We start from the raw sequence: 23,788 nt of genomic DNA on the forward strand, positions 1-23,788 counted from the left end.
AGCAGAGCCTGAATACATCCTCTTGACACACTCCCTTAAGATATTCCCAGACACGGATGAGGTTCCCTCTCAGTCATCACTTCTCGAGGCTGAACAGGCCCAGCTCCCTGAACCTTTCTTGTAAGACACGCTCCACACCCTTGGTATGATGTCCCAGGGCATCATGCCTTACAATGCTGGTACTTCATTTCAACCCAGGGATCAGGAGGCTCCCATCTCCCAGGCTTGTAGGCACTGGAGAGCCCACTTCTAGCAAACGTCTGTGTGGGACGAGTGGAAACCTGAAGGTTCCTCAGGAACACAGAGGGCAAAACAAACGCAGTCCGGCTGGGCCGCTGGACACACGAAGGCTACGGACACAAGCGGGGTACGGACACACGAAAGGCAGCCCCGAATCGGCTGGCACGGCGCTCAGCCAGAGCCGCACCCTCTCCGCGGCCTCTCCCGGGCGTCCCCGGCCGCGCTCCCGCCCACTGGCAGCAGGCCGCCCACTGGCAGCAAGGGCCGCGGGGGGGGACGCCCGCTCCGGGGGCACACACGAGCCGGGGCGTTGCTCCGAGCCAGGCAGTCATAACCCGTAACTGCTGACTCATTGTAGCTCCCGCTTGAAAACCGGCGGGCAGCCGGGTCCTGCAATTCACTCGTGCTCACACTGGCGTCCCTCCCCTCCCTCGGGAACGGCCCGGCCTCCTCCGGCCCGGCCCGGACGCGGAGCTGAGGCTCGGGAGCGCGCCGAGCCCTCCCGGCTGCCGCCGCCGCCCGGCCCTGCGGCCCCCCTGCCCCGCGCTGCTGCCGCCGCAGCCGCCGCCGCACCGCGAGGGCCCTGCGCTCCGCCCCGGCCGGGGCCGCGGGGGCGCTCGGAGTCCCGCCCGCACGGCGCGCACACACACACAGGGATACACACACACACACCGGGACACACGGACACTCACACGCGGGGCACTGGGACACAGACGCGGGCACACGGAGGCGCACCCCGCGCTGCAAACATGGCGCTGGTGCCCTGCCAGGTGCTGCGCGCCGCCATCCTCCTGTCCTATTGCTCCATCCTGTGCAATTACAAGGCCATTGACATGCCCGCGCATCAGACCTATGGAGGCAGCTGGAAATTTCTGACCTTCATAGACCTGGTAAGTGCCCCCGGCGGCGGCCGTGGCCCTGCCCCCTCCCTCGGGCTGCCCGTGGAGCGGCCGCGGCCCGGGTGCATCGCGGCCCCCGGCGCTCGACGGCTTCGCCATGCGGTGACCTTAAAGCGGGGCGGCGACATGTTGGGGCTGCAGGGCCGGCCGTGAGAGGAGCCGGCCGGACACCGCGGAGCCGGGTGGTTTGAACGGAGACAGGCACGGACAAAGCCGAGCGGCTGCTGCCTGTAAGCGGCCGTGGGGAAGGTGCGCCTGCCGGCCTGCCACCCGTGCCAGCGGTGATGATGTGTTTCGCCTTTTCTAATGGCCGACAGTGAACACCAGAACCTGCTGGCCCAGCATCTGGCTCCCGTGTGCTGTCAAAATAAAATATATGTCTTGCTCCTTTTGGCCCTTCTGAGGAATCCATCCGTGACAGGTGCAAGTGTGTCAGTGGTGCAAAAAGAGCCAGGCAACTCCAACTAGCCAGATCCAGTTAGTTTTAGTTGCAAATCCATAAACGAGTGTATGAAATAAAAGACATGTCATTTCATCATATTTCTTCATAAGGGTCCAGATCTGTAAGAGTCACCAGCACGCTGGCCTGCTGGAGAACACCAGGTGCTAGTCAGGGCCATTTTTAACCTGAGCTTCCTAGGCGTGCTGCCCCCACAACAAGTGTTTCCTTAGTGCAGGTGGGAGGAGAGGGGACGGGAGGAAGAGAGGAGATGGGAGGAGAAAATTCGTTTCTGGTTCAGAAATATGATAGCCAACTTACACCTAGTACCTAGATCAAAATACTTTTTTTTCTTTGTATCCACGGTGTAACTAGGTGAGAAATTTTGCCGTTCCAACTCACTGAAAAGTCCCAAAATGCAAGTATTTCAGTGCCTCCCAGTGATAACACCTCTCTCAGAACTTCATTGTAGATTCACAAGTACTGCTGCTGTTGCCTACACTCATGGTACTGACTAAATAGGTTGAGTTTGTGGGCTTGGAGACCAAAGACTCAAACACTCATAGCCAAGCAAGTCAAGTGTGCAAATTTCTGTGTCAGGATTAAGTTAAGGTTAACTTAGTTAACCTTAGTTAAGGTTAAAATAGAGACTGAGGTTTATATTTTATTTGCAGAGATGAAGCATCTGCTGTATTTTTCACTTAGCCAGGATAATTTTTTTTTTGCAGGTGCAAAAATTTTCTGGAGCTCTGAGGTTCCACAGCAGTAACTAGTACTTATGCTGCAACTCTAGAGTCTTAAGGCTTGATGTTTCTCTGGAGGACAAACTAGAATCTATGTTTTTTACCTTTTGGGTTGCTGAACAGTACACTCTCTTATATTGGTTAATAGAAGTTAAAATAAAATCCCAGTAAGTTAGGGGGGTGGCTGTTGACTTCAATGACAGTTGAACTGGAAGTGAACCAGCCAAAGCTAAAAGCTGAAAATCTCTTTGAGTCTCCTTCATCTTTTTCTCTTTTCTCCTAACTCTGACAGTTGCTTGAGGACTAAGTCAGCCAGGGCTGTCATACAGTGAAAATTTAACTCTAAATGATAGTCATCATTTCCCAAAAATTATAGCCTTGTCGATGGCAAGTTCACATGGGCTTTTCCATCAAAGCATGTACATGGTCCAGGCTACTTCTGTCAGGGCTCAAAAGGTCATGGTAAATATGTAGTGCTTTCTAAAATAGCTAGAATAGTTATCAACTGCAGCTAGTTATTTCTGTCCTTTACCTAATAGTTGTCATGTGTTTCTCATAGTCAAGCTCAGTAGCTGAGAAAAGATTTAGCTATTTCTTACAGTGTTCAGTCCTTCAAAATAACAAACAGTTCAATGACTTGAATGCCTTTCTCAGTGAAAGCAGAACACTGTAAGGACTCTAGCCAGCATGTAGAGCTCTCCACTTGCCGATGATATTTCTTTATGTCCAAATGGCCCTGCCAGTATCTTCTTTGAGCAAATGTATCTTTCTGTTCCCTGGGACAGCTAGGAGATCTGATGAAACAAAACCAGTTAGATTCCTGAGGAGGCTACCAGGAGGCATGGTTGGAGGATGTTAGGCACATTTCCAAAATCCTGTATCTTGACTAAGTCTTGAAAAGCTCTTCCATAAGTTTCAGTTTGCTCAGCCATGTGCACTGTTCCTGTGTCAGTCACATTCAAAGGCTGTCTAGACAAAATATCATCAATGCCAGCGTCTTGGCAGACATGTGTTCTTGCTACAGATTGTACCTCCACAAACAGAGATTTCATCTTTGACATCACAGAAGCACGTAGAAGTTCTTTCTGCTTCCAAAAACTGCTACCAGTTTCTGGGAAAAGTCAGTTTATTAATTTAATCTGAAAAGTAATTTGGAATTTTTTCCATCTGTCCATTTGCAAAGGGATGTTCGTTCCAGTCTCAGTATCCATATATCTCTTGGAGTCTTAAGTAGCCAGTTTTGTAGAGGTGCTGTGAGAAATGATTTACAGTTATCAGCAGGTATTATACATTTGAACAGAATTATGCAAATCTAGTAGTTTGGACTCTAAAACATGGGGCAGTAAAACATTACAAGTGTATGCAGTGGTTTGAACAGTAGACTTTGAGCCCTCATACTGTTCATGGAAGTTGAGCATTATGAGGAAGTTTTTAAATACAAATGTAATGTCCATGTCGATCTAAAGTATTTTGGATGTTCATATCTAATTGTCTTGAATACCAGTGTTCATCCCTAATCTCTTCTGCCCTTGAATTAGGAAAGAAAACAAGTGCAACCAATGAATTTTAACTGCTGTCATTCTGATGACTTACTGGTTTTTTGCAGTTGCAAATCTGGTGGCAACATTCCTTAAAACACCTGTGACAGTGGAGTATTTTTCAGGTTTATGAAGCAATGCACAGGCAATATGTTTTGACATTACATTCAAGATGCTCCTGAGTGTTGCTACTAACAGTAATATCTCCACTTCAGCCTTTCTTCTTCATATACAGAGGTGGTAGATACTTACCCTGCTTTTTGAAAAGGTGGTAAAGATACCTGCCTAGTACCTGTATATTGCAAAGCCCACACAGAAAAGACAGCGGTGTCTTCTTTGTCTTGTATAGAGTGGAAAACCAAGGTATGAAGAGGTAAAGAGCTGCTGCCAAAATCAGTTGGTGGACCCAGCAAATGGAATTATGAAACTGAATATTCAGGCTAGTTCAAAACTACATGTTGTTTTCATTTAAACTCAAAACACAAACCGAGCCCTGAGGTTAGTGCCTGTGAAAATAGCAAAGAACTGGATTCAGATGGGATATTTCAAGAAATGGACCTAAAATTTCTTGTATGGCTGCCTTTGTTTAACTCAGATTCATGATTTTGTGCTTTAATAGTAGAATGCTGCAGGACAGCACTGTCCTTTTCCACATCCCATTAATACATTGTTGAGCCCCATAGCTGAAATTTAAGTTAGGCAGGAAATGATGCCAGCAAATATTCTTTGCAGCAAGTTTGTCATCTTATATAAATCTCTCAGAAATTTTCCTTACACAGTTCTGTAGGTACTTGAAGTAGCTGGATTAATGATAATAGTACTTGGTCATCCTGCATATGCTGCAATCACACACTTGCCTTTATAAATACACATTTGTTGAGGAATCCATTGCACCAACTAGTTTAAAAGTTGCTATTGCATTTTATTCTTCAGTTTCTCTTGGATCTCTTACTTTTTTGGGGGAGGAGGCAAAATTGAATAGAATTTGTCTTCTGGAATTAAGTGGAGAGCCTGTGGGTGCCAGAAGAAGACCAAATCTACTTTATGTGTTTGGGTGTGTGTAATAATTAGCACAAAATAACTTAGAGTTGTAAGTATGTACCTCCTTAGTAAGGGATGTGCTGGTCTAAATAGCTTCTAGTTTTCATTGTGCAGTTTTTCTGAAAACCTTATTCCTCAAAAAAGTAGAATAAACCAAGATACAAGTGCACATATATTACCAAATTTATATGTTTTTGGTTTTGTATTTTATAATTTTAAGGTCTCCCTGATAGGCAGCACAGGGTAGTTAAAGAGAGAGAAAGCAAGGCCAGATTTTTGGAAGCAGTCTCAAGTGTTATGTTTTATGATTAATCATCATAAAATTAATAGTCCCATTTTGAATATCAGAATGTTGACCTGGGTATTCCTTTGACTTGATTCAGCGCAGCCAAAGCTAGAGAGGAACAGATTTTGCTCATATATAAATCTGCCTGAGTTATACATTTATTATTCCCTTGATAGAAATAGCAGGATGTCTGTGTGAACTTTTTATACATTGCCTGGCAGATTGAGTTCTACAAAAAATAGGTATGTGCTCTGTTCCCAGCACAGATTTTTTGCCAGTAAATGCTGTGGGTTTTTTTCAGAAAACACCTTTAGATTTAGTTTGATTTAAGTTCATATAAGTTGTCAGAACTTATATCCTTGTGTCTAAAAAATTTCAGAGGACCTTGTTATCAACAGGACTAGAAATTGGAGTTGTTAGACTTATAATTTATTTAATTAGTGTATTAGTTATTAAGTTGTATGAGATACATTTACTGGACAACAAAAAAAGATATCAGTTAAGCAAAATGCAGCTAAAAATTTTTGGTGATTTGTGCCCAATTTCGATTTAGTGGAGCTGATAGGAAATAAAAGGACCAGAAAATATTCTAGAGGCCAATAGTTTCAGAATGAAGGAATAATGAACAGTACCATTGGTGTATTATTTGAAAGTGAGTGAATTTCATTGCTAACTATATGGGTTACACTTGCCACAAGCAGAGGATAAAAGTGAAAACACATTCTATGGAATATAACTATGACTCTTTTACAAGATTTCCCTAAGTAAAATAAATTTCACCTTATGATTTTCTTTTTCATCATCTGTAAAGTTAGCCTGATATGCAAGTGTTTTATGGCTTTTGAGTGAAAAGATTCCTGAAGTGTAAAATATTACTATGCATTATTCCCAGCAGTAATTAACCATCATATCTAAATACCTCTGTGGTGTTACAGAGAATACAGTCAATGGAGAATTTATCAGTTTACATAAAAAAGGATTGTTTTTTAAGGAATAACAAGATGAGGTTTCTTAATGATACTTAAGGTATTTGAGAGAAAAGGTAACAATATATGTAGGAGAGCCTTTTAAGTATTTCAGAGCTTTTTTTTTCACTCTTGGGCTGTAAACATGTCTGGGGAAGAGTAATGTATAGTGCTGTTGATGCAGTAATAAAAATGTAATAGTGTCACCCTTCTTTATTCATAGATGCGTGTTTTCCATTTGCTGTTGGTAGCACTGTTACAAATTGAGTGGAATTTGAGCACTACATTGAAGTGTTCCATTTTCACATTGCATTAGTCTGCCTTTATTTTACAATTGTACTTAAGTATGATGTACATTTAATTTGGGAATTCTCAGGGAAGTTATGGCTATCTTGAACTATTTGTGTTGGCAATAGTGTTGGCAGTGTAAGGCAGGAGAATGGAAGAGAGGAAAAATTGGATCACTTTTCATGATGATAGATTTAACTAATGTCAGTAATATTATTTTAGAACTTGGAGCAGGTAAGTGATATGCAGCAGTTCTGTGCTTTACACCAGTTTACAGTCTGTAGAGTTTTGCCAGAAGAGTTTCAAATGATGACAACTTCAAGAAGTTGGTTTAGTAGTCTTTCAGTTGCCCTTTGAAAAACATCCTATTTACTTAAGTTGTATAAAAGTTGAATTGTTTTCTTTAAAATTTTATTGCAGTGGTAAGGATAATTCAGATAATCTTATATGCCTTCATATGGCAAAATTGTTTTAAACAATTAGTTTAAACAAGGACAACACATCTAGTGTTTTACGTTAGTGTTCTTTGCTGAAGTCATTTGGGTTCTGAGCTGTCCTAATCCATTACGAATATAAGTATTTAAAAATTATTTAATCAATGGATTTTTGACCTTATAGTTGTGTTATGCTAATGCAGCCACGTAAGTTTATACAAGAAATAGATTCTGGAAGATTGACCTTCTTAAGTTGTAGTAATGATCTATATAACCTATCAAATAATATTCTTAACTAATATAGAAAATTGCAAACTTAGTATTCTAAATTAAATATATTTGTAATAAAAATCAAATACTTGATTCTTTGCAGTTACATGAACCTTAGAATGTACAAGGACTTGTAGGGTAGATTGCCATGTGGGTAGTCCTTAGGCTGAAAAAGAATATGTGGTAATATGCCACTGTACAACAAATCTGAAGTTGACCTATAAGTAAAGAAAAGCCCTTATGAAATGACAGAACCTTCACATTCCAGAGATATAAGTTTGAAGATTTGAATAAAGTAACACGATAGAATGTAATTTGGAAAAAATAGGCAATTCTGCAGTCTGTTGAACACAATATATGAGATTCATTGTGAGGGATTATGGTGAGTGTGTATGTACCTGAACAAACCAATTAAAAAAAAATCTTCGATTTCTTCTATTAGATAAAGTATTTTCTATGCTGCAACCTTCCATATCTAATAATACGTTTTTTGAGGGCCTGCATATCCTAATGGAATATTTAGAAAACATTTTTCTAATTGCGCTACTTTGATATAGTCTCTGATGTTGGGAGGAGCTCATTGTGAGTGGAGAATTTCTTGTCATTTGTAGTTCTAATTGCTAATGCAATTCCAGACAGTAAATATAAAAAAGATCACCAGCAGTGACAGGTTTGTATCCTTTCTGAAGAATTCAAGAGTGAAATAAATATTGGTGTACAAGAAAGTTCACATTGGATATTTCTGTATTTGAAATAAAAGTGATGTTATTGCTTGCAAAACACTCATGCAAGACATCAAACTCCTTTCAGTGTAGGTTTTTGGGATTTTTTAAAGTATTTGTATATGAGGCCTAGTCTTCTCGTCTTGATGTTTCACTATATGTATATATATATATGGATAAATAAGGCATATAAGGTAGAAACAAAATTGACAACTGACTTATTTTGTAAACCAACTCTTTGAATGAGTATGAAAAGCTTTCATCCTTCCAGTGAAAGCTTTTTCAAATTTTGCCTTATTTGCCAGCATTTATTTGTATAATTACATTTTCCCGGTACTGTATTTTCCAAGGCTCTGAATTTGTTATTAGTCTTCAAAGCTTTGCAGGCTTTGTTCCATTACTCTTACTATGTATAATGTAAGATTTTTTTCAACTCAGCATAGTTAAATACGCACTACAAAAAGCTGTGTTTAACTTTAGTGGATGGAAAAGTTAACCCAACTCTGAAGAAAAAAAATATCTGTTGGAAGTAAAACTTCCAGACTTTTCAGACAGGAAGAAACTCTATGTTAACATTTATAAGTATGTGTTGGTAAGACTTAAAAACAAGCCCCTCTCCCAATTAGAACTGTGATTAAGTTTTGGGTTTTTCTTTTAATACTGCAAAATTGCTTTTATGCTGCAAATTTTAGAGATTCTGTTGGTTCAAAACAGGCTAAGCTTATGTGAAATGCTAGGGGAAAATAAGAACCTGATTTTCATTTGTGTGAAGGCTTCTTCTGGCAATGTAGCTAAATCCCAATTTTCCCTTGAGAGTTTCAAAGTACCATTTGAATGCCTCTAGTTGTATTCCCTGAACATCCTGTCTTGCCACTGCTGATACAAGCATCCAGTTTACACTAGGTTTTCTAAACAAATATGCCAAAAGGTGAAGTTGTATAATAATTTCCACTTTATTCTGTTTGTAGCTGACATGGTTCAGGTATTTTTGCTGCAGTTGTCTGTCAGGTTAGTTGTTTTAAAGTGCATGAGGACTCTGCAGTGTAGCTTAAAACAAAACTAGTACTGCTGCATTTTTCCTAGCTGAATATTTGGTGTCCTGGTAAAGTAGAATAGAATGTGCAGGAGAGCAGGATGTAAAATCCCTCACTAATTTCTTCCTTACTTGTAAAGCAACACACAAGGGGTGGTGGGTTTTTGCAATTAATTGGTCCAACTGAAACAATTTAAGAGGCTGAATCTTAACTCTTCAAATGCTGCTAGACTCTTCAGACTGTTTGAGCTGCTTGTGCAGGGAGGGACCTAGCTGAGAAATTAAATTTTAATCTATTAGGGATTGTTTGGCTCATTTTTGGTTTCAGGCAATGCTGTCTGTATTTGTATATTTTTTTAAACCTAGGGGTTTATGTACCTGAGGGCAAATTTACTTTTTTCTTCCCCATATTTGTGTATATTTTATAATGTGTCTTGAAGCCTTCTGGTCCTGGCGGCACATAAGTAATAAATCATTATTTATTATTATTGCTAATATTAGTAGAATTCAGCACGAGTGGGAGTTCGACATGCAAAGTACAGGTGGCATATGTTCCTAAATGTACTTGATCAGATAGATGCAAAAGGAAGAAAAAGAGACTGCTGACTTGACTGCTGCTATATGAATTGGTGAAATGCAAGAATACAAAAGGGATGTTTTCCATGCGAGGTGCTTGGCAAGCACATGCTTGTGAAAGTGGTGGAAACCTTTCAGACAGCTGATGTTGGGGCAAGTGGCTGATCTGAGGCATGGCAGTGGGGCCCTTGCCCATAGGGAAGACACAAGTTGTTTATGGCCAGTGCTTGCACAGGCTCATCTGTGTAAAGAAAGGAAGTAGGAAGTGAGGGAGGAAAGGAATCGGACATGACAGCACTTTGTACCTGGGGCACGTAGGTGTCAGAGTGCACCGTGCCGACCAGTCTTGTGTTGTGACAAACTGGTATTTAGGTATTTGACTGCCGGCTATGAGGACAAAGTGAGGGAAAGCAAAGGGTGGAGATGCAGGGTGGCTGGTATTTCTTGGCTAAACCAGCATGTGTTAGCTCCCTCAGACTTCTCTCCTTTCCTTTTCCTCTCTGTCATTTCTTCCTCCTACACACACACACAGTCTCCCCGCACAGCCCCCCTGGCTGGGGGCACTGGTGCCACAGCACCACTTCTCTGCGCATACGTGTTTGGCTTAGCGTGCTGTGCTCAGCGCAGGGTGCTTGAAAAGCTTGTCCCTAGTTAGAAGCCATATGTGCTGACAGATGCAGAGGTCCCCATTTGCTGTTCACTTAGGCTTGCAAACAAATGGAGACTCCATGCTGTGAAAACTTTCTTAACCTGGGTTTACTTGTTCTATCTATGTTCCAAGGACTGTGCAGTAGACACAATTGTCTGCATTCCAGTACGTCCCAGGAAGTGAGTCCCAAGAGTGTGTGAGTCACAGTAGAAATCTCTGCTGTGTGGAACTGGATGGCACTGTACTTTTAAACTGGACATTCAGGAGGCTGGAAGGGATTTGGTATGTTCAGGTGTGGATACACATCTTTGTGTGCTTTTGATATAATGGTTACTTACCTATGCTGCACATAATTTGAAAATACCAAACTGTCATAAGAGCTGCTCTGTTCCATAGCCTCTCCATATGCTGTGCACATCTCAGGGTAAATTGGTCTGCTACTACTGAAGTAAGTTTAGGTGACCAGTTAATGAACAGTGGGTCAAAGATTACACCAGTTCAAGATGCTGTTCAAGTTTTTCAGTGTCGACTGTAGAGGACAGGAGAGAGCAGACAGCTTTTAAATTAGCTGTCTCATGACCTACCATGGCTAGAAAGGGATATTCCTGCATTTATTAAGGAGCTAATGATCTTTCTAATTCTAATATATTATTATAGAAGATTAGCATTCAAATCTCCTTGACTCATTGCCAGTGTAATTTCAGAAGCTAGACACCTCTGGTTTTCCATAGATTGTATTCTCTGCTTTTAAGTTATATGTAATTTCAGGCTAAGTTTTATTTTCTTTTTGGCGTGGTTTGAGGCAGAAGCTACTTACAATTATTACCAAATATTACCAAAATACTTCAAAGCTGTTTTGCTCCCTATTAATTACAAGGCTGAGTTCAAATGATGAGATGTATTTTATGGCAATGCATTTTAGAAAAGTGTGGAGGACCTCTTGTTACTTTGGGGATTTGGACCAGTGGGATCTGAACTTCTTGATTTTAAAATTCAACCTGCAACATAAAAGCAAAATATGAATGTTCTTGAGGGTGTGCAAAGGATGACTCTTTTCATCGACTGCTGGCTTTGCCCTGATCCATTTGTGCCCCTTATCACCCAATCAGGCTCCTCAGTTACAAGTTGCTGTCAGCTATCAGTATATTTTCTACCTTTTTTTTTCTTAGAGGAATCCCCCTCTCTGATATCTCTTCCCCTGTTCTAGTATCTTCTAACCCAGCACAATCTCCTTGATCTTTCAGCTCTGCACTGCAGTTCCAATTACACTCCCAGTGCTCTTCCAGAAGCGTGTGTTTTCCTGTTAAGTGCTGCTTTTCTTACCCCACATACTCCTTACACTACTTCCCCACCATTCACACATACTGTCTTTCCTCCCAGTGCATTCACTCTCATTTATTCTTCTGCATTCTCACCCTGTCCTTCCCAAATACCAGACCTACTCAGTGTCATTCATTCTCTTGTGTTTTTAAAACACCTCGTATAGACCCGAGCCAATAAAAAAATAAGCCACTTCCCATTAGAAAAACTTGATCTTGGTGTGCTGTGGCCTTAAATAAACCAGTTTGGAAATTATGCTGTTACATAAGACTCTTAGCTTTGCTTTCTCTTTTTGAACAAGTTTTCAAGCATCCTGGTTACAGGAAAAAAAAAGCCTGGAAGTGTTAAGCATAATGGATCATGATCCTAATGTTTATTATGGTGTTAAAATCTTGTCATTTCTTGGTAGTCTGCCATTCAATTTTTTTATGATAAAATTTCCAATTCAGAAGCAGGTCCTTGATAAAAACTGATATTTAACATGAAAAATGAAAATTATGTACAGAATCGGCAATCAGTATTTATTCCAACATTTTCCATCTTTGTTTTTTGTAATGTACTTGTTTTAAATGAGCTGCCAAAATTATTTAAATTATATTTTATATTTCCTAATAAGAAAACTTGTCTTTTAACAATAATCGTGAGGTTTGAAATCTACTACTTTCAGTGAAATGAACAAAAATGTTTTTGAACATTGCTTAGCTTTTCAGCTGTTAATAGAAGCAGCTTCTTTTTTTTTTTCATGTGAACATATACAAGTACTTATACCTTGTTTGCAAGTGCGAATTTTGGCTGTGTGCAGACACACCTGGTGCAATTTAGGAGTAAGGAAAGAAAGAAATATACATGTCACAGTGGCAACTTTCTCCTCAAACCCACATGAAAACACCCTGTTTTTTGTCAGGGATTACCAGATACAGATGAGCCTGCCATGGCTCCACTCCCCCATTTCCAGCCATAAGCAAGGCTGAACACATGCCCAGTGGATACATACAAAGACAGACGTGTAAAATCAAGTTGCCTGTAATCCAGGTCAATACAAATAAAATTCAGATTGAACTAGATGGTTAAGAGTCAATATCTTTTAAGATATGTCAGCCAGGATGTCAAGTGATGTTTGGAACAAGGAATGCTCAACATATGACCCACCTAGAGTCTGTATCCTGCCTGCTTACCCTTCCTGTGCTGAACACAGGGCTGGGCTGCAGTCAGAGTGCTGTGTTCTGGTGGGAGCACTTTGGTCTCAAAGTCACTTCTGTTAGAGAGTTCAGCCCTAGCACAGGGCCTACCTGTGTGGCACATCCCTGGAACCAGTGTTCACAACTGCCTTGTGATAAAATGTTCCAGGAGGTCAGTGCATCTCGCAAAGGTCCAGATCTACAAGGGTATTTTAATATTACTTCCAACAGCTAATGGAAAGGTAGCAAAGATCTTGATCTACAGGGGTATTTTGGTGTTACTTTTGACAGCTGATGGGAAGGTATTCTCTCTGTATTATTCACATGGGTTCTGCCTAGTTTGCACAGGAGTTAAGGTCAGACTCCCAGTTCTGGGAGTTGCAAAGCATCCAGATATGCATGTGACTTAGAAATACGTGATTTTTTAGCACATTGTAAGATAAGACATAAAATATTGAAGGAAGCTTTTTTTCTGGGTTTTTTGTGGTGGTTTGTATTTTTTTTTTTAATGCCTCTTCTGGTGTGATTGTAAATTTAGAAATTACGAATTTGTTCCAGAAGAGAAGAAAAAAAATCAATCTCACAATTTCTTGTGAGGAAAAAGATTTAGAAAAAGTATTTCAAAATCATGGTTTCAGAGCAGTTGAACTGATCAAGTGAAAACAAGACATTTGATTGTCTTCATTAAAATGCTCGGACAAAATGATGTTACAAGGGAGTCAGCCAGTGCAGTGAGAAACTGTTATTCAGAAATATTTTGTCAGTGGTATTAATTGAAAGTGTGTTAAATTTCCCTCTATCAAGGGACAGATCAATGTCACAAGAGGACCATAACACTGAAAGTTGTGACTTAATCATAAATATTACCTTATTTCATCGGAATTGCACCTGTGCTGTATGGAATAGTCAATGCAAACTTAAATTTGAAAGTGAGAGTCAGAAGAGGATCTGATAAATCCAAGCCCAGAAAATAACAACTGTTTAACCTTTTTCTTTTGTATTTATTATTTTTTAACTAGGTACAACCTGATTACAAGAATTAGTAAGGATTTTGAAGACAAAACCAAATAATAATAATATGGTACAAGTTCTCTTCTGGTCAGTCTTTCTCTTGCAGATCTTGTATTTTGCCTGTCTTGTTTCTTGTGCTAAGTGAATGTATTTGCCATACCAAGAACTGTAGTGATGGAGGCAGACATGTTTTATGAGATACTTATTTGCATGGTGTGCCTGTATCTCAGTGGTGTATTTTCAGACAAGGTCTGTTTGGCTAGGCTGTGATATAGACAGCCTTGAGCACTCATTCTGAATCACTCCAGTGTCTTCGTGCTAGTCTCAAGTGTATATATCTTGTGTGAGAGAAGACATATCCTTGATACTCAGAATTCCATAGAGTAAACTGACCTTTTTAAAGAACTTTTCTAAGCCAGGTAGATGGAGGTTCAGCATTCTGAATCAGACCTGGAACATACCCATCTTTTATTAATATAATGTCTTCTGATTTACTGCAGGAAGACACTGAAATGATTAAGTGTACCAGCAGTCTGCATAAAATGCCTGGGTGACCTCCGAAGCACTATGATAAATATCAAAGAAAAAATGTTAAACCTGTATGATCAGCTTAAGGAAAATTAAGACCATATCTCAGTCTGTTGGAAATGCTGGTAAAGTAGGAAGACAGGTAGTGCCTGCAGAGTGGCAGAAGATCTAGGTCACATCTTTTTCCATATGACCTAAAACGAATGAGTATGCTGGGTTGAAAGTATCTTTCTGTGGAGTTTACTTTGCAGTTTTTCTCCTTGGTGGTCTTCCAAAAAGAAAGCACAGATAAATAGTATAAACAGCTAATTGACCAATCTAAATGATCAATCTTGTCGGTTCTCTTTAGGGATGCTTACATGTGTACCATCTCCTTTGTTCTCCTTATTCCAAGAAAGAAGCAGTACACACGTAGATAGAGACCTTCCAAAAAAAATTAACATCTTCTGATAGCAAGCATCTTACTAAAATTCCTTTGTAGTGCCATTGCACCTTTTATTACAAGTTCTCAAAGCATTTAAGAACTATTTGCTAACTAAGCCTCACATCTCTCTGCGGAGAAGTGTGATTTCAACCAAATGCAATCACAGCAAAGACACTGAAATTGGTTGGACATATAGTCATTAAAATCCTTTAGGAATTACCTTAGTTGAGCAATCTGTATGTATAACATTGTTAATCTCAGGTGGTTCAGGAGGTGGTGTGGGGCAGAGGCTGCCCACAGATTACCCCTGTTCAGCCTTCGGGTTTTTTGCAGGGTGGGGCTGGAGGCTATTTAACCTGCTCTGCTTGGGTTGTTAAGCATCACCTCCATTCTGCCCTGTTTCACCTGGTGACTCGCTGCTGCTGCTGCTGCTATTCACTAAGATATAGGAAACGTGTGGATATTGCCATTGGGTGTGAATAAACCCAGGGCTTCCCCCTTGGTGGATCAGGAGCAACTTAACTCCACTTTGGCCCCACCTTCTTCTGCTGTCCAAGATAAGAACCACAGCCTGGGGTAGCTTTGGCTCTTCTTGGTGTTGCAAGAGGCACTGTCTTCAGTGTATGCCTACCCAGCCACTGCAGAGCAAGAGATAGGAGAGGCAGGGTGCATGTTTACATGCTGGATGTAGGCGAGTGCATTTGATGGTACAGGAAGGGTGATCTGAGTACAGGCTGATGATGAGGGAGGAAGGAAGAGACACAGCTATTTAAGTGGTAGAACGTAGGCTGCTGCTGTGGGTACAGAGTGGGTGATTGCTGCAGCAGCACTTCAAGAGGCACAGCTCCAGCAGGGCAAATTGACCTTAAGAGAAAAAAGATGAGGGCCATAGACTGGAGATCTGCCTGTGTGCATGCTGAGTTCAAGACATCCTCAGTCTGTAACAGCTGTTGGAATTATGGACATATTTCTGGACAGAAGGAGGTGTACCTGCACTGTGTAGCATATGTGGCATAAATGAAGAATCTCTGGGAAATGTTTAACCTGCTGGGTGTATACTGTGAAGTTAATCCCTGTGTGAACAGTAGGTGTTTATGCAGAAGAACCAGGCATTCAGTAGCCTGGACAAGTACCACGAGTCTTCACATGCTGCCTGAAGACAATTTCTGGCTGGAAAGAGGGAAAAATGAATGTAGGGTAGCTCTAACCTACACAGTGAACATGTAGGTTAGCATGGAGGCTTCCACCCACATGACCTACTTGTGGAATAGCTTCTTTTTTGAAATAAACAGCGCAGTATCATCCATGCCGGTTTGAGTAGGACGTGTATTTCTGTTGGCTGGAAGAAAGGAAGGTACAGTTGTCAAGCCCAGATGGAGGCTTTGAAATATGCATGATAGTGGCAGCTGTGTGTGGGAAGAATGAGTTGAAGTGTGGTGAGGAGGAGGAGGCTTGTTTACTGTGCTACTGTCTTCTTGTAGCTGTGGAGTTGAATGAGGAGAGAAATGCGGAATGTGTTTCAAGTCTGTGGATTATTGCTTCACTGTGCTGGACAATTTTTCTCTCCCAATATTCATTACTTCTTTGAAAATTCATAAAGGATCTGTGATTTGCAGTGAAAGAGATTGCAAAGACATATTATCTGTATTTTGACAATCCTGGATCCCCATGGATCAATCCCTGATTTCCTGAACTGAGCCCTTCTGCCTAAAGGATCCATCTTGAAATGGATCTGGGCTGAGGCAGCTGTGTGCATGCTTTGGGGAGGGATGCATTGTCCTGTCAGCCTTTCTGATCTTGAATTTCATGTGTGCCCTTATTTATTAGTGTATTTTGTAGTTTGTGATTATGTAAATGGTTAAGCCTATGTATGACTGGCATTTGGGTGTCAGGGCCATGTTTTGTTGCTGCTGTAGTCGCTGGTTGGCCGTGATGCTCAGGGGTAGCTGCAGGTGAGTCCTGGCTGAAGGCAGTGGTGTGCAGCTCACCCTCTTCCTCATGGGGAAACAGGGGCAGCTGAGGACAGATTGCTGAGGCCTTCCAGCCAAGCCTTGCCTACAGGCAGCCTGCTGCTTGCTTCCTGGGTGCCTGCCCTTCTCTTCCTGCTTGGAAAGGCAACCTGTAGTGCTGAGCTGGGGCAGCCTGTGAGGAGATCCAGCTTTCATGGCTGTGGAGTGCACCCCCTCTTTTCAGGACAAGGGGCAATGCCAACCCTAGCTAAAAGGTTTAGTGATTCCAAAGAGAGACTGTATGTACTTAGGATTATAAAAGAGAGGAAGGAGATTGTGCCATACACAACAAAAAGCATTGCATTTATGTAGTGAAGTGGATAGGGTCAAGTTAATTCACAACCTCCTTTGGGTTTTATGTTTTCTTTAGATTTTTGTTTACAGCTTTCAGTTATCTCATTAATTAACACTTTTCTGTGGGGAGAATAAGGTTCATGTTTTTTTCTTTTTCTCACAAGAATATTTTCTAAGCATGTTTTATTATGTATATGTTTTTTGCGATCCCATCCCACAGCTTGAAATCAGTATTCTCTGAATAATTCCTGAGTATCTCTTTGAGCTGTGTGGCCCAAAAAGCTCTTTGACTTAAAGCAGATGATCTAAAAGGGAAGTCTGAAGATCTAGAATTTTCTGTTAGAAGAATATCAAGAAGGCATGAACCCTAATTACTTCTAGAATCAGAGAGTCAGTTTTAGTGTCAGGTGTTTTACTTTGTGCTAGTGCTTGGTTTGTTCTGTGCTGTCCTAAGAGCCTTTGCTCTTACACTCAGATAAGATGTATCTGCCTCTGCAGAATGCCAGTTAATGTAGTGAATGGTTTCCAGATACACCTGATCTTGAGAGTGGCTGCCATTTTAATCTGTAATCACATGACAGTGACTTCCAAATTTTTATCAGTTGAAAGTCTACATACCAAGTCATTAATCTGATTTGAGCTTTTAACTTACAGCTATCAGACTTCTATTATAAACATCCTTCCTTCCCTTTTCATTTTCTTGTTGGTCTTTGAATAAATTGTGTTTCAGACCTTTGTCATTCATGAGGTATGTCCAAGTATTTTATAAAGAACCACAGCCACAAATGAAGCTACATTGGTATTTATCCTTGCTATGACTTTTCCACAGCTTTAGTTTTCTCACCTCAACTGTGACATGGACAACAGTGTAAAGAGCCAAAGTTAGAGGTCATCAAATGTTTCGTATGGCCAGTTCTCAGGAAATTTTATAAGTCTCTAAAATCCAGTTTTCTTGAAGTCATGAAAGGCACTGAATTGATCAAAGTGTAGAACCATCAAAAAGTGAAATTTACAAGTGTTTGTGTTGGACAAACAGAACATCTTCACAACACTTCAAACAGAAGATGCTGCTGCAAATGGAGTGTGAAAAAATTATCTGCTTAATTAGTAGTAAACAATCATGGCAGCAAAAGGATTTTAGGTGTTTATATTCTCTTAATCATAGTCCTGATCTACTTCTATCAATTTTACTTTGAAAATTATGCTTGTTTTATTATTTTTCTACTCTTTTCCTAATGAGGATGTAACTTTTTTACTGCTAGAATTTCTTTGAATTCTTCATCCACTTTTAAGGCCTCTAGTTTGCACCTTCTGTTGCCATGTACACCTTAGTGATACAAGTACACATCATTATCGTCTGGTAGCGCTTGCATCTTGTCTTCGCTTTGTATGTAGATGTAGAGGAAGTGGAAAGTTCAAGACATAGCCTTTATCCAGAGTCTGTCTAATTTTCTTTCTTCCATGAAGCAGACACCCTTTAGAAATACCTGTTTAATCTGCTAAGCAGACAAACTGAAGCACTTATTTAAATTTTTGAGCTCCTTGTCAAGGTCTGTAACTGCAAATACTGTTTTTTCCATGATAGAATTATCATCTGTGCATTGTTTTATCAGCAAGAGACAGATGTAAGTGGTGCTTATTTAGAAGTGTGCATGTCTATATTTAAGTATGAGCATTCAAAAGATGTCTATAGGAGAGAGAGATAATCAAATCATGAAGAATTTCTGCCAACTGACTTCTGTCAAGGTCAGAAGAATTATTTAATGAGTCTTGGTCAATCAAGGGTTTTGAGTCTCTTCTTACAGAATGTCCTGGGCTATAAGATGTCAGGGAGTAAAGCTATAAGATCACAGGGAGTAAATTCTCTGGGCTTTATTGACAATAAAAGTAGCTATTGTTACTTCCCTGGATGATGTGTTCAGGTAAAATATTATTTTCCACTGCTTTGTACCTTGGGCTATGAATTCTGGTAGGTTTCCTTATCAGTTTAAAGTCCTACCTGTAAATGTTAAATGGTTGGAGAGACTCTTCTGAAATACTAGCTGTAATTCTTCTTCACAGTTTCTTCAAATAAATCAGTAATACAGTATTTTTTTACTACATTAGCAAATATTTTTTGCCTTAATATGTAGGCTATTTTATCAAATGTTCTGAACATCAAGGAAGAAATTAATAAAAGAAATACAAACCACAGCTTAATTTTGTCTGACAGTATGTAGAGGAATCTGTTATGGCCCTTCAGTGCAGCTTATCTGAAAGTCCTTCATGTAGACTTTTTCTATGCTTTCATTCTCCAAATGCTTAGAAAAATTAGCTTTTTTTCAGCAACTTTACTGCAGTTAAAATTCAGTAACCACCAGCAGTGGTAGAGTACTGTCATGATTTAACCCTGGCCAGCAACAGAGCATCACATGCAACCCTTGCTCATCCCCCTGTGGTGGGATGGGGGTGAGAATCAGGAGAGTAAAAGAGAGAAAACCCGTGGGTTGAGTTAGAGGCAGTTCAATAGGAAAAGCAAAGGCGATGCACACAAGTAAAGCAAAATGAGTTTGTTTGCCACTTTGCCTGGGCAGGCAGGTGTTCAGCCATCTTCAGGAAAGCAGGGCTCTGTCACACCTCATGGTTACTCTGGAAGACAGATGGCGTCTCTCCAAACATCCCCCTCTTCCTTCTTTTTCCCACCACTTTTTGTATGGAACATGATAATGGAATATCCCTTTGGTCTCTTGGGATCATCTGTGTCTCCTCCCAACTTCTTGTTCACCCCCAGCTTCCTCACTGGTGGGGCAAATAAAGGAGAAGGACAGCCCCTTCCCCCCCTTCCCTCCCCTAACAGGAGACCTGTAATGAGAACGGTTCAATCTTGTTTGTGGGGCATATGTAGGTTATACTTAACTGAACTTGTTGTAGACGGAAAGGTAGCAACAGTTGTCCTACTGCAGTCCCTTTGTTCTTGTTCTCTCTTTTAGCTGAATTTATCTCTGCAGGCTGAAATAAATGTAGTTATGGTGCCTTAAACAGGCATTAAGGTTCAGGGTTCTAGCTCCAGTTTTCAGGATCAATGGTGAGGAATGGCAGACTCCTTTTGAGGAGTGTACATGTCCAAGGTATTAAACTGGAAGACTCCAGTATCCCAAGACAAACTGAAGCTTTCAGTTCAACCAGCAACAGAGAAAATAACTTTGGTTACATCTTGCCTCTTATATTTTAACTAACAGGGGACTCAACTAAGTGAAAAGAGAATTTCATTCTAGTTTGTTATTGTCTTACCACCTATGGGAATTCAAATCTTTAAATTATTCACCCAGTTGATAAGCCCTTTCATAACATACCATTAGCTGTTGGAAAGACTACCTGCAAAACTTTAATAAGCTTTTTCAAGAAATTACATTAGTGCTGCATTTCATATGCAACTTGCCTGGCTGATACTGAAGTGATAACCTTTTTATCAACATTGTGCATCTTGGTTAAAAGCTGAATTGGTGTTAGTTTGCTGCTGACATCAGCAAGGTAGATCCAGGATCCATAATGAAGACCTCACCAAGTAATGGATAGCATCCCTTTAATGTAAACCAGAAATTTGACATGGTATAAGAATTCTTTGTATGACTGAAAAACAGTGGACTGCAAATTCACATAGAAAAGACTAAGCTATTTGTTTCAATGTCTTTCCGTTTCATGGAGATGGATTTTGAACAGCTACTATAGACTTAAAAGGCAGCTCTGGTATGTAAGTGTGTATGTAAAAACTTCCTGACCTGTTTAGACAGAAAATGGCAATGAAAGAATCAGTAAGGTACATGCCTAAACATGCACTGATAACTCTTTTTTTATTCTAATGGATGAGTTGAACCTGTCAAGTGCAGATGTTGCAATTGCAGAATGATTTCCAGATTTACATGGATGACAACTTGGATAGGGTTTGAATTTTTTTAATTGTTTCTATGTAAGCCTATAAAATAGCAACCAGGTGCTACTAAGTACCTCTTAGTTAATGACAGTATAGTACACAACTTTACACTCAAATCTTCAGTTGGTCTGTGTCCCCTGACTTTTTTTTTGCCCTCTGAGTAACATGTTTGAAGTCTTACCGACTGGGAGACCCTTATACAAGACCAAGTACTATTGAAACAGTGTAGGTTCACCAGAATCCTCATGTGAAGCTTAAACCTGTAACGACCATAGGAAAATTCCTTCAGTATATTGTGAGAATTGTTCAGAAGTGTTTAAAATTTTGTGATCGGTTGGAGTCATTCAAGAGATATGTGAATTTTATAAACAATGAAGAGATTTCACAATCCTTGATGCAGCTAAACACTTTCCTTACATGAAGCCCCAGACATAATGTAATCATAGGATCACTCAAGTTGGAAGGTAAGCCATGAGGTCATCTAGTCCAATCCCTTAATCAGTCATGCTCAACACTGACCCAGATTTCCTAGGACTTTGTCCACCTGGGTTCTGGCTTTTAATGTGGAAACCTGCACTCTTTCTAGAGTTACACATCCATCTCTTTATGTTGTGTTGTACAGAACTGCTCGATCACATTGTCTGCTTAGGATCTCACTGGTGGTGGTCCTGTTTGCTGGATGTGTGATAGTGTAAGACACTCATAATCCATCATGTATCCTAGTACAGCATACTTTCAGGTACTTTTATAAGCATGTACTACACATCCAGATTTTTCAATAGTTCCTCTTAGATCTAGATGGAGAGTGTGCTATTGAAGTTTTTAACAGGAACCACACCACAGAACTATTTAAAGGTAATGGTTAAGCACCACAGTTAGAGTTTCGTTCAGTATTAATTGCTTTTTTGACAACACTGCTCTCCTCTGCAGATACAGAGAAAGTATTTCTTGTTTTCATTAGGTTAGTTCAGTAACTATTTCATTCACACAGAATGAAGAGAAATCAATTCAGTGAGAAACCAGCTGGGAGTTAGAAAGTAGGAAAACTGGTTTTCCTCCTACTCACCTGCGAATAACAATGAGGTGTGGGAGGATAATATCTACTACCTCTAAAATCTTGCAGAGCATAGTGAAAAGAATCACTAAATCTGTTTTTACTTACTACAGAAAACATATAGTTTCTTTAGTATGTCATTTAAATACATAATGTGTTATTTTAAGCTTTTCTTTGCATTCGCAACACATCTGAAGTTAAGATCATTTATTTAGTTCAGAACTGTTCAGAATTCTGCTTGGAGATATTTAGCATGTTCCTGCCTATCACCAGTCAGGATACTTATCTAACAGAAATAAAATAAATGCCCAATTTTAGTTACAGTTTTCTAGTACAACAAAAAATAAGGAATGTAGTAGAAAACAAGATTTCACTTTTTAGGGGAAGTGATTGCCATTGTGTTACTTGGTTTTGGCCCTTACAAGTCTGGTTACCTTCCCAAGCTCTGGAGTCCTTTTTTCTGCCTGTGGTTGACTAGGTGGCTGTGTTCTGTGTCACATTTTTGTAATGCTCACACGGCATCAGTGCCTTAGGCCTTATTTCTCTGCAGTTTTCTTCACCAGAAGCTTTATCCAAAAATGGCAAGTAGTGCAAAATGTAGCAGTCTGCTTACTAAGTATATCTCACCGCAAGGAAATTGCTTTTTTTTTTTTGTTTTGTCCAGCTACACTAGTGCTTCCTGTATTTTTTTCAAGCTGAATTTAAAGCACTGATTTTGGTTACAAAACAGTAAATTGCTGTGGATTTGTCTGCTTTGCTCTTGGTTGCTCCTCCTGTGCTACCATGCAACAGTGAAGTTAACAGACATACTATTTTGCCTTCTTATGAAATAGCCACTGATAGGGAACATCTCTGTTGTAAATCTTACTCCTCTTTTTGATCTAAATAAATACAATGACCTATGAAAAAATTCTATATGAAAAATCTCTTTTATTAGTTCTTTAAAAAGTTTACCATTAATAAGAGTAAAGAAATTAAAATTGGGGAAGCAGACTTAATTGTTTTTGAGGTTAGCAATTTATTGGTCTCTGCTTCATAATTTTCTGTTGGTTTTTAAAAAATCATAGCTCAATAGAAATATTACAATATATGGATGTTTACACTCAGTTTACACTGCTGAGTAATGTGCATTGATATCGTTTAGGCTGGTTTATGACAGTTCCATGTAAAGCATCCTTTCCATATGACATTTAGAATAATTAAATAAGAGCTGCATAAGAAATAAACAGATAATCTCTTTGATCAGTTTCAAGCTTCTTCAAAAGATGGTAATGGTCTGATAACACCAAAGAGAAAGTCCTGAAGCTAGCTGTCTCTGTATTTAGCAGCAAAATAATTTCTAATTGACTGAGGGCTATTAAGGGAAAGCAAACCTAGAACTGAAATACGTGAGATCCTTTCAGGTTCCTTCTCTGATTTCTTAGTTGTTTAGAGAGGCAAGAGTCCCTCTAATACTTTCTCCATTATCAGTCTGAAAACCTGGGAAGTATTAATGACAAAAAACAAAATAAGGGTAGGAAAATTTCTGTAGAGAAGCAATCATAATGCCATAGTAATACTGTGATATGCAGATTGATTTTTTTTCCAGTTATATACATTTAAAATATGGACATCATGATATGATAGTTATCCTTTTACCATACAAGGTCAATAAACACTTGGTTAAAATATGACCATTTCTGCTGTAGATGTTTTGTGCTTATTTTTCAAATTGACTATGGATTAACATTCTGACCTTGGCATTAATATAGGTGTTGTAATTATAGACAGGAAATTCCTGAAGTAGTAGTTTTATATTAATTATAATACTACTTTATTTCAATACTATATAATATTTTGCTTTTAGATGAAGTACATGTTTTGACTATGTTCATAGCTGGATAAACCCTGCTTCTTGAGAAGAAAGCCCTTTGCAGGGAAGCACGATGTTCTTTTAC

General features: G+C 39.8%; 1 protein-coding gene across 10 annotated transcripts in view; it reads left to right on the top strand.

Moving 5' to 3' along the window:
- The first annotated feature begins 685 nt into the window (after positions 1-685).
- AIG1 (androgen induced 1) overlaps positions 686-23,788 on the top strand; it is a 123,673-nt gene continuing 100,570 nt past the window's right edge. For 4 of the 10 annotated variants that reach the window (XR_007777076.1, XR_007777075.1, XM_050972112.1 and 1 more), the window contains exon 1: positions 746-1,130. Coding sequence is in view for 5 of the 10 variants with exons in the window: in XM_050972112.1 (XP_050828069.1) it covers positions 990-1,130 (141 nt within the window). In the remaining 5 variants the exon portion in view is untranslated. Of the gene's footprint in view, positions 1,131-15,915; positions 15,939-23,788 lie in introns of those variants that run through there. The other 6 variants (XM_009095339.4, XM_050972117.1, XR_007777077.1 and 3 more) reach the window with 5 other exon arrangements.

The sequence above is a fragment of the Serinus canaria genome, chromosome 3, assembly GCF_022539315.1.
Source record: "Serinus canaria isolate serCan28SL12 chromosome 3, serCan2020, whole genome shotgun sequence".
Taxonomy (NCBI): Eukaryota; Metazoa; Chordata; class Aves; order Passeriformes; family Fringillidae; genus Serinus; species Serinus canaria.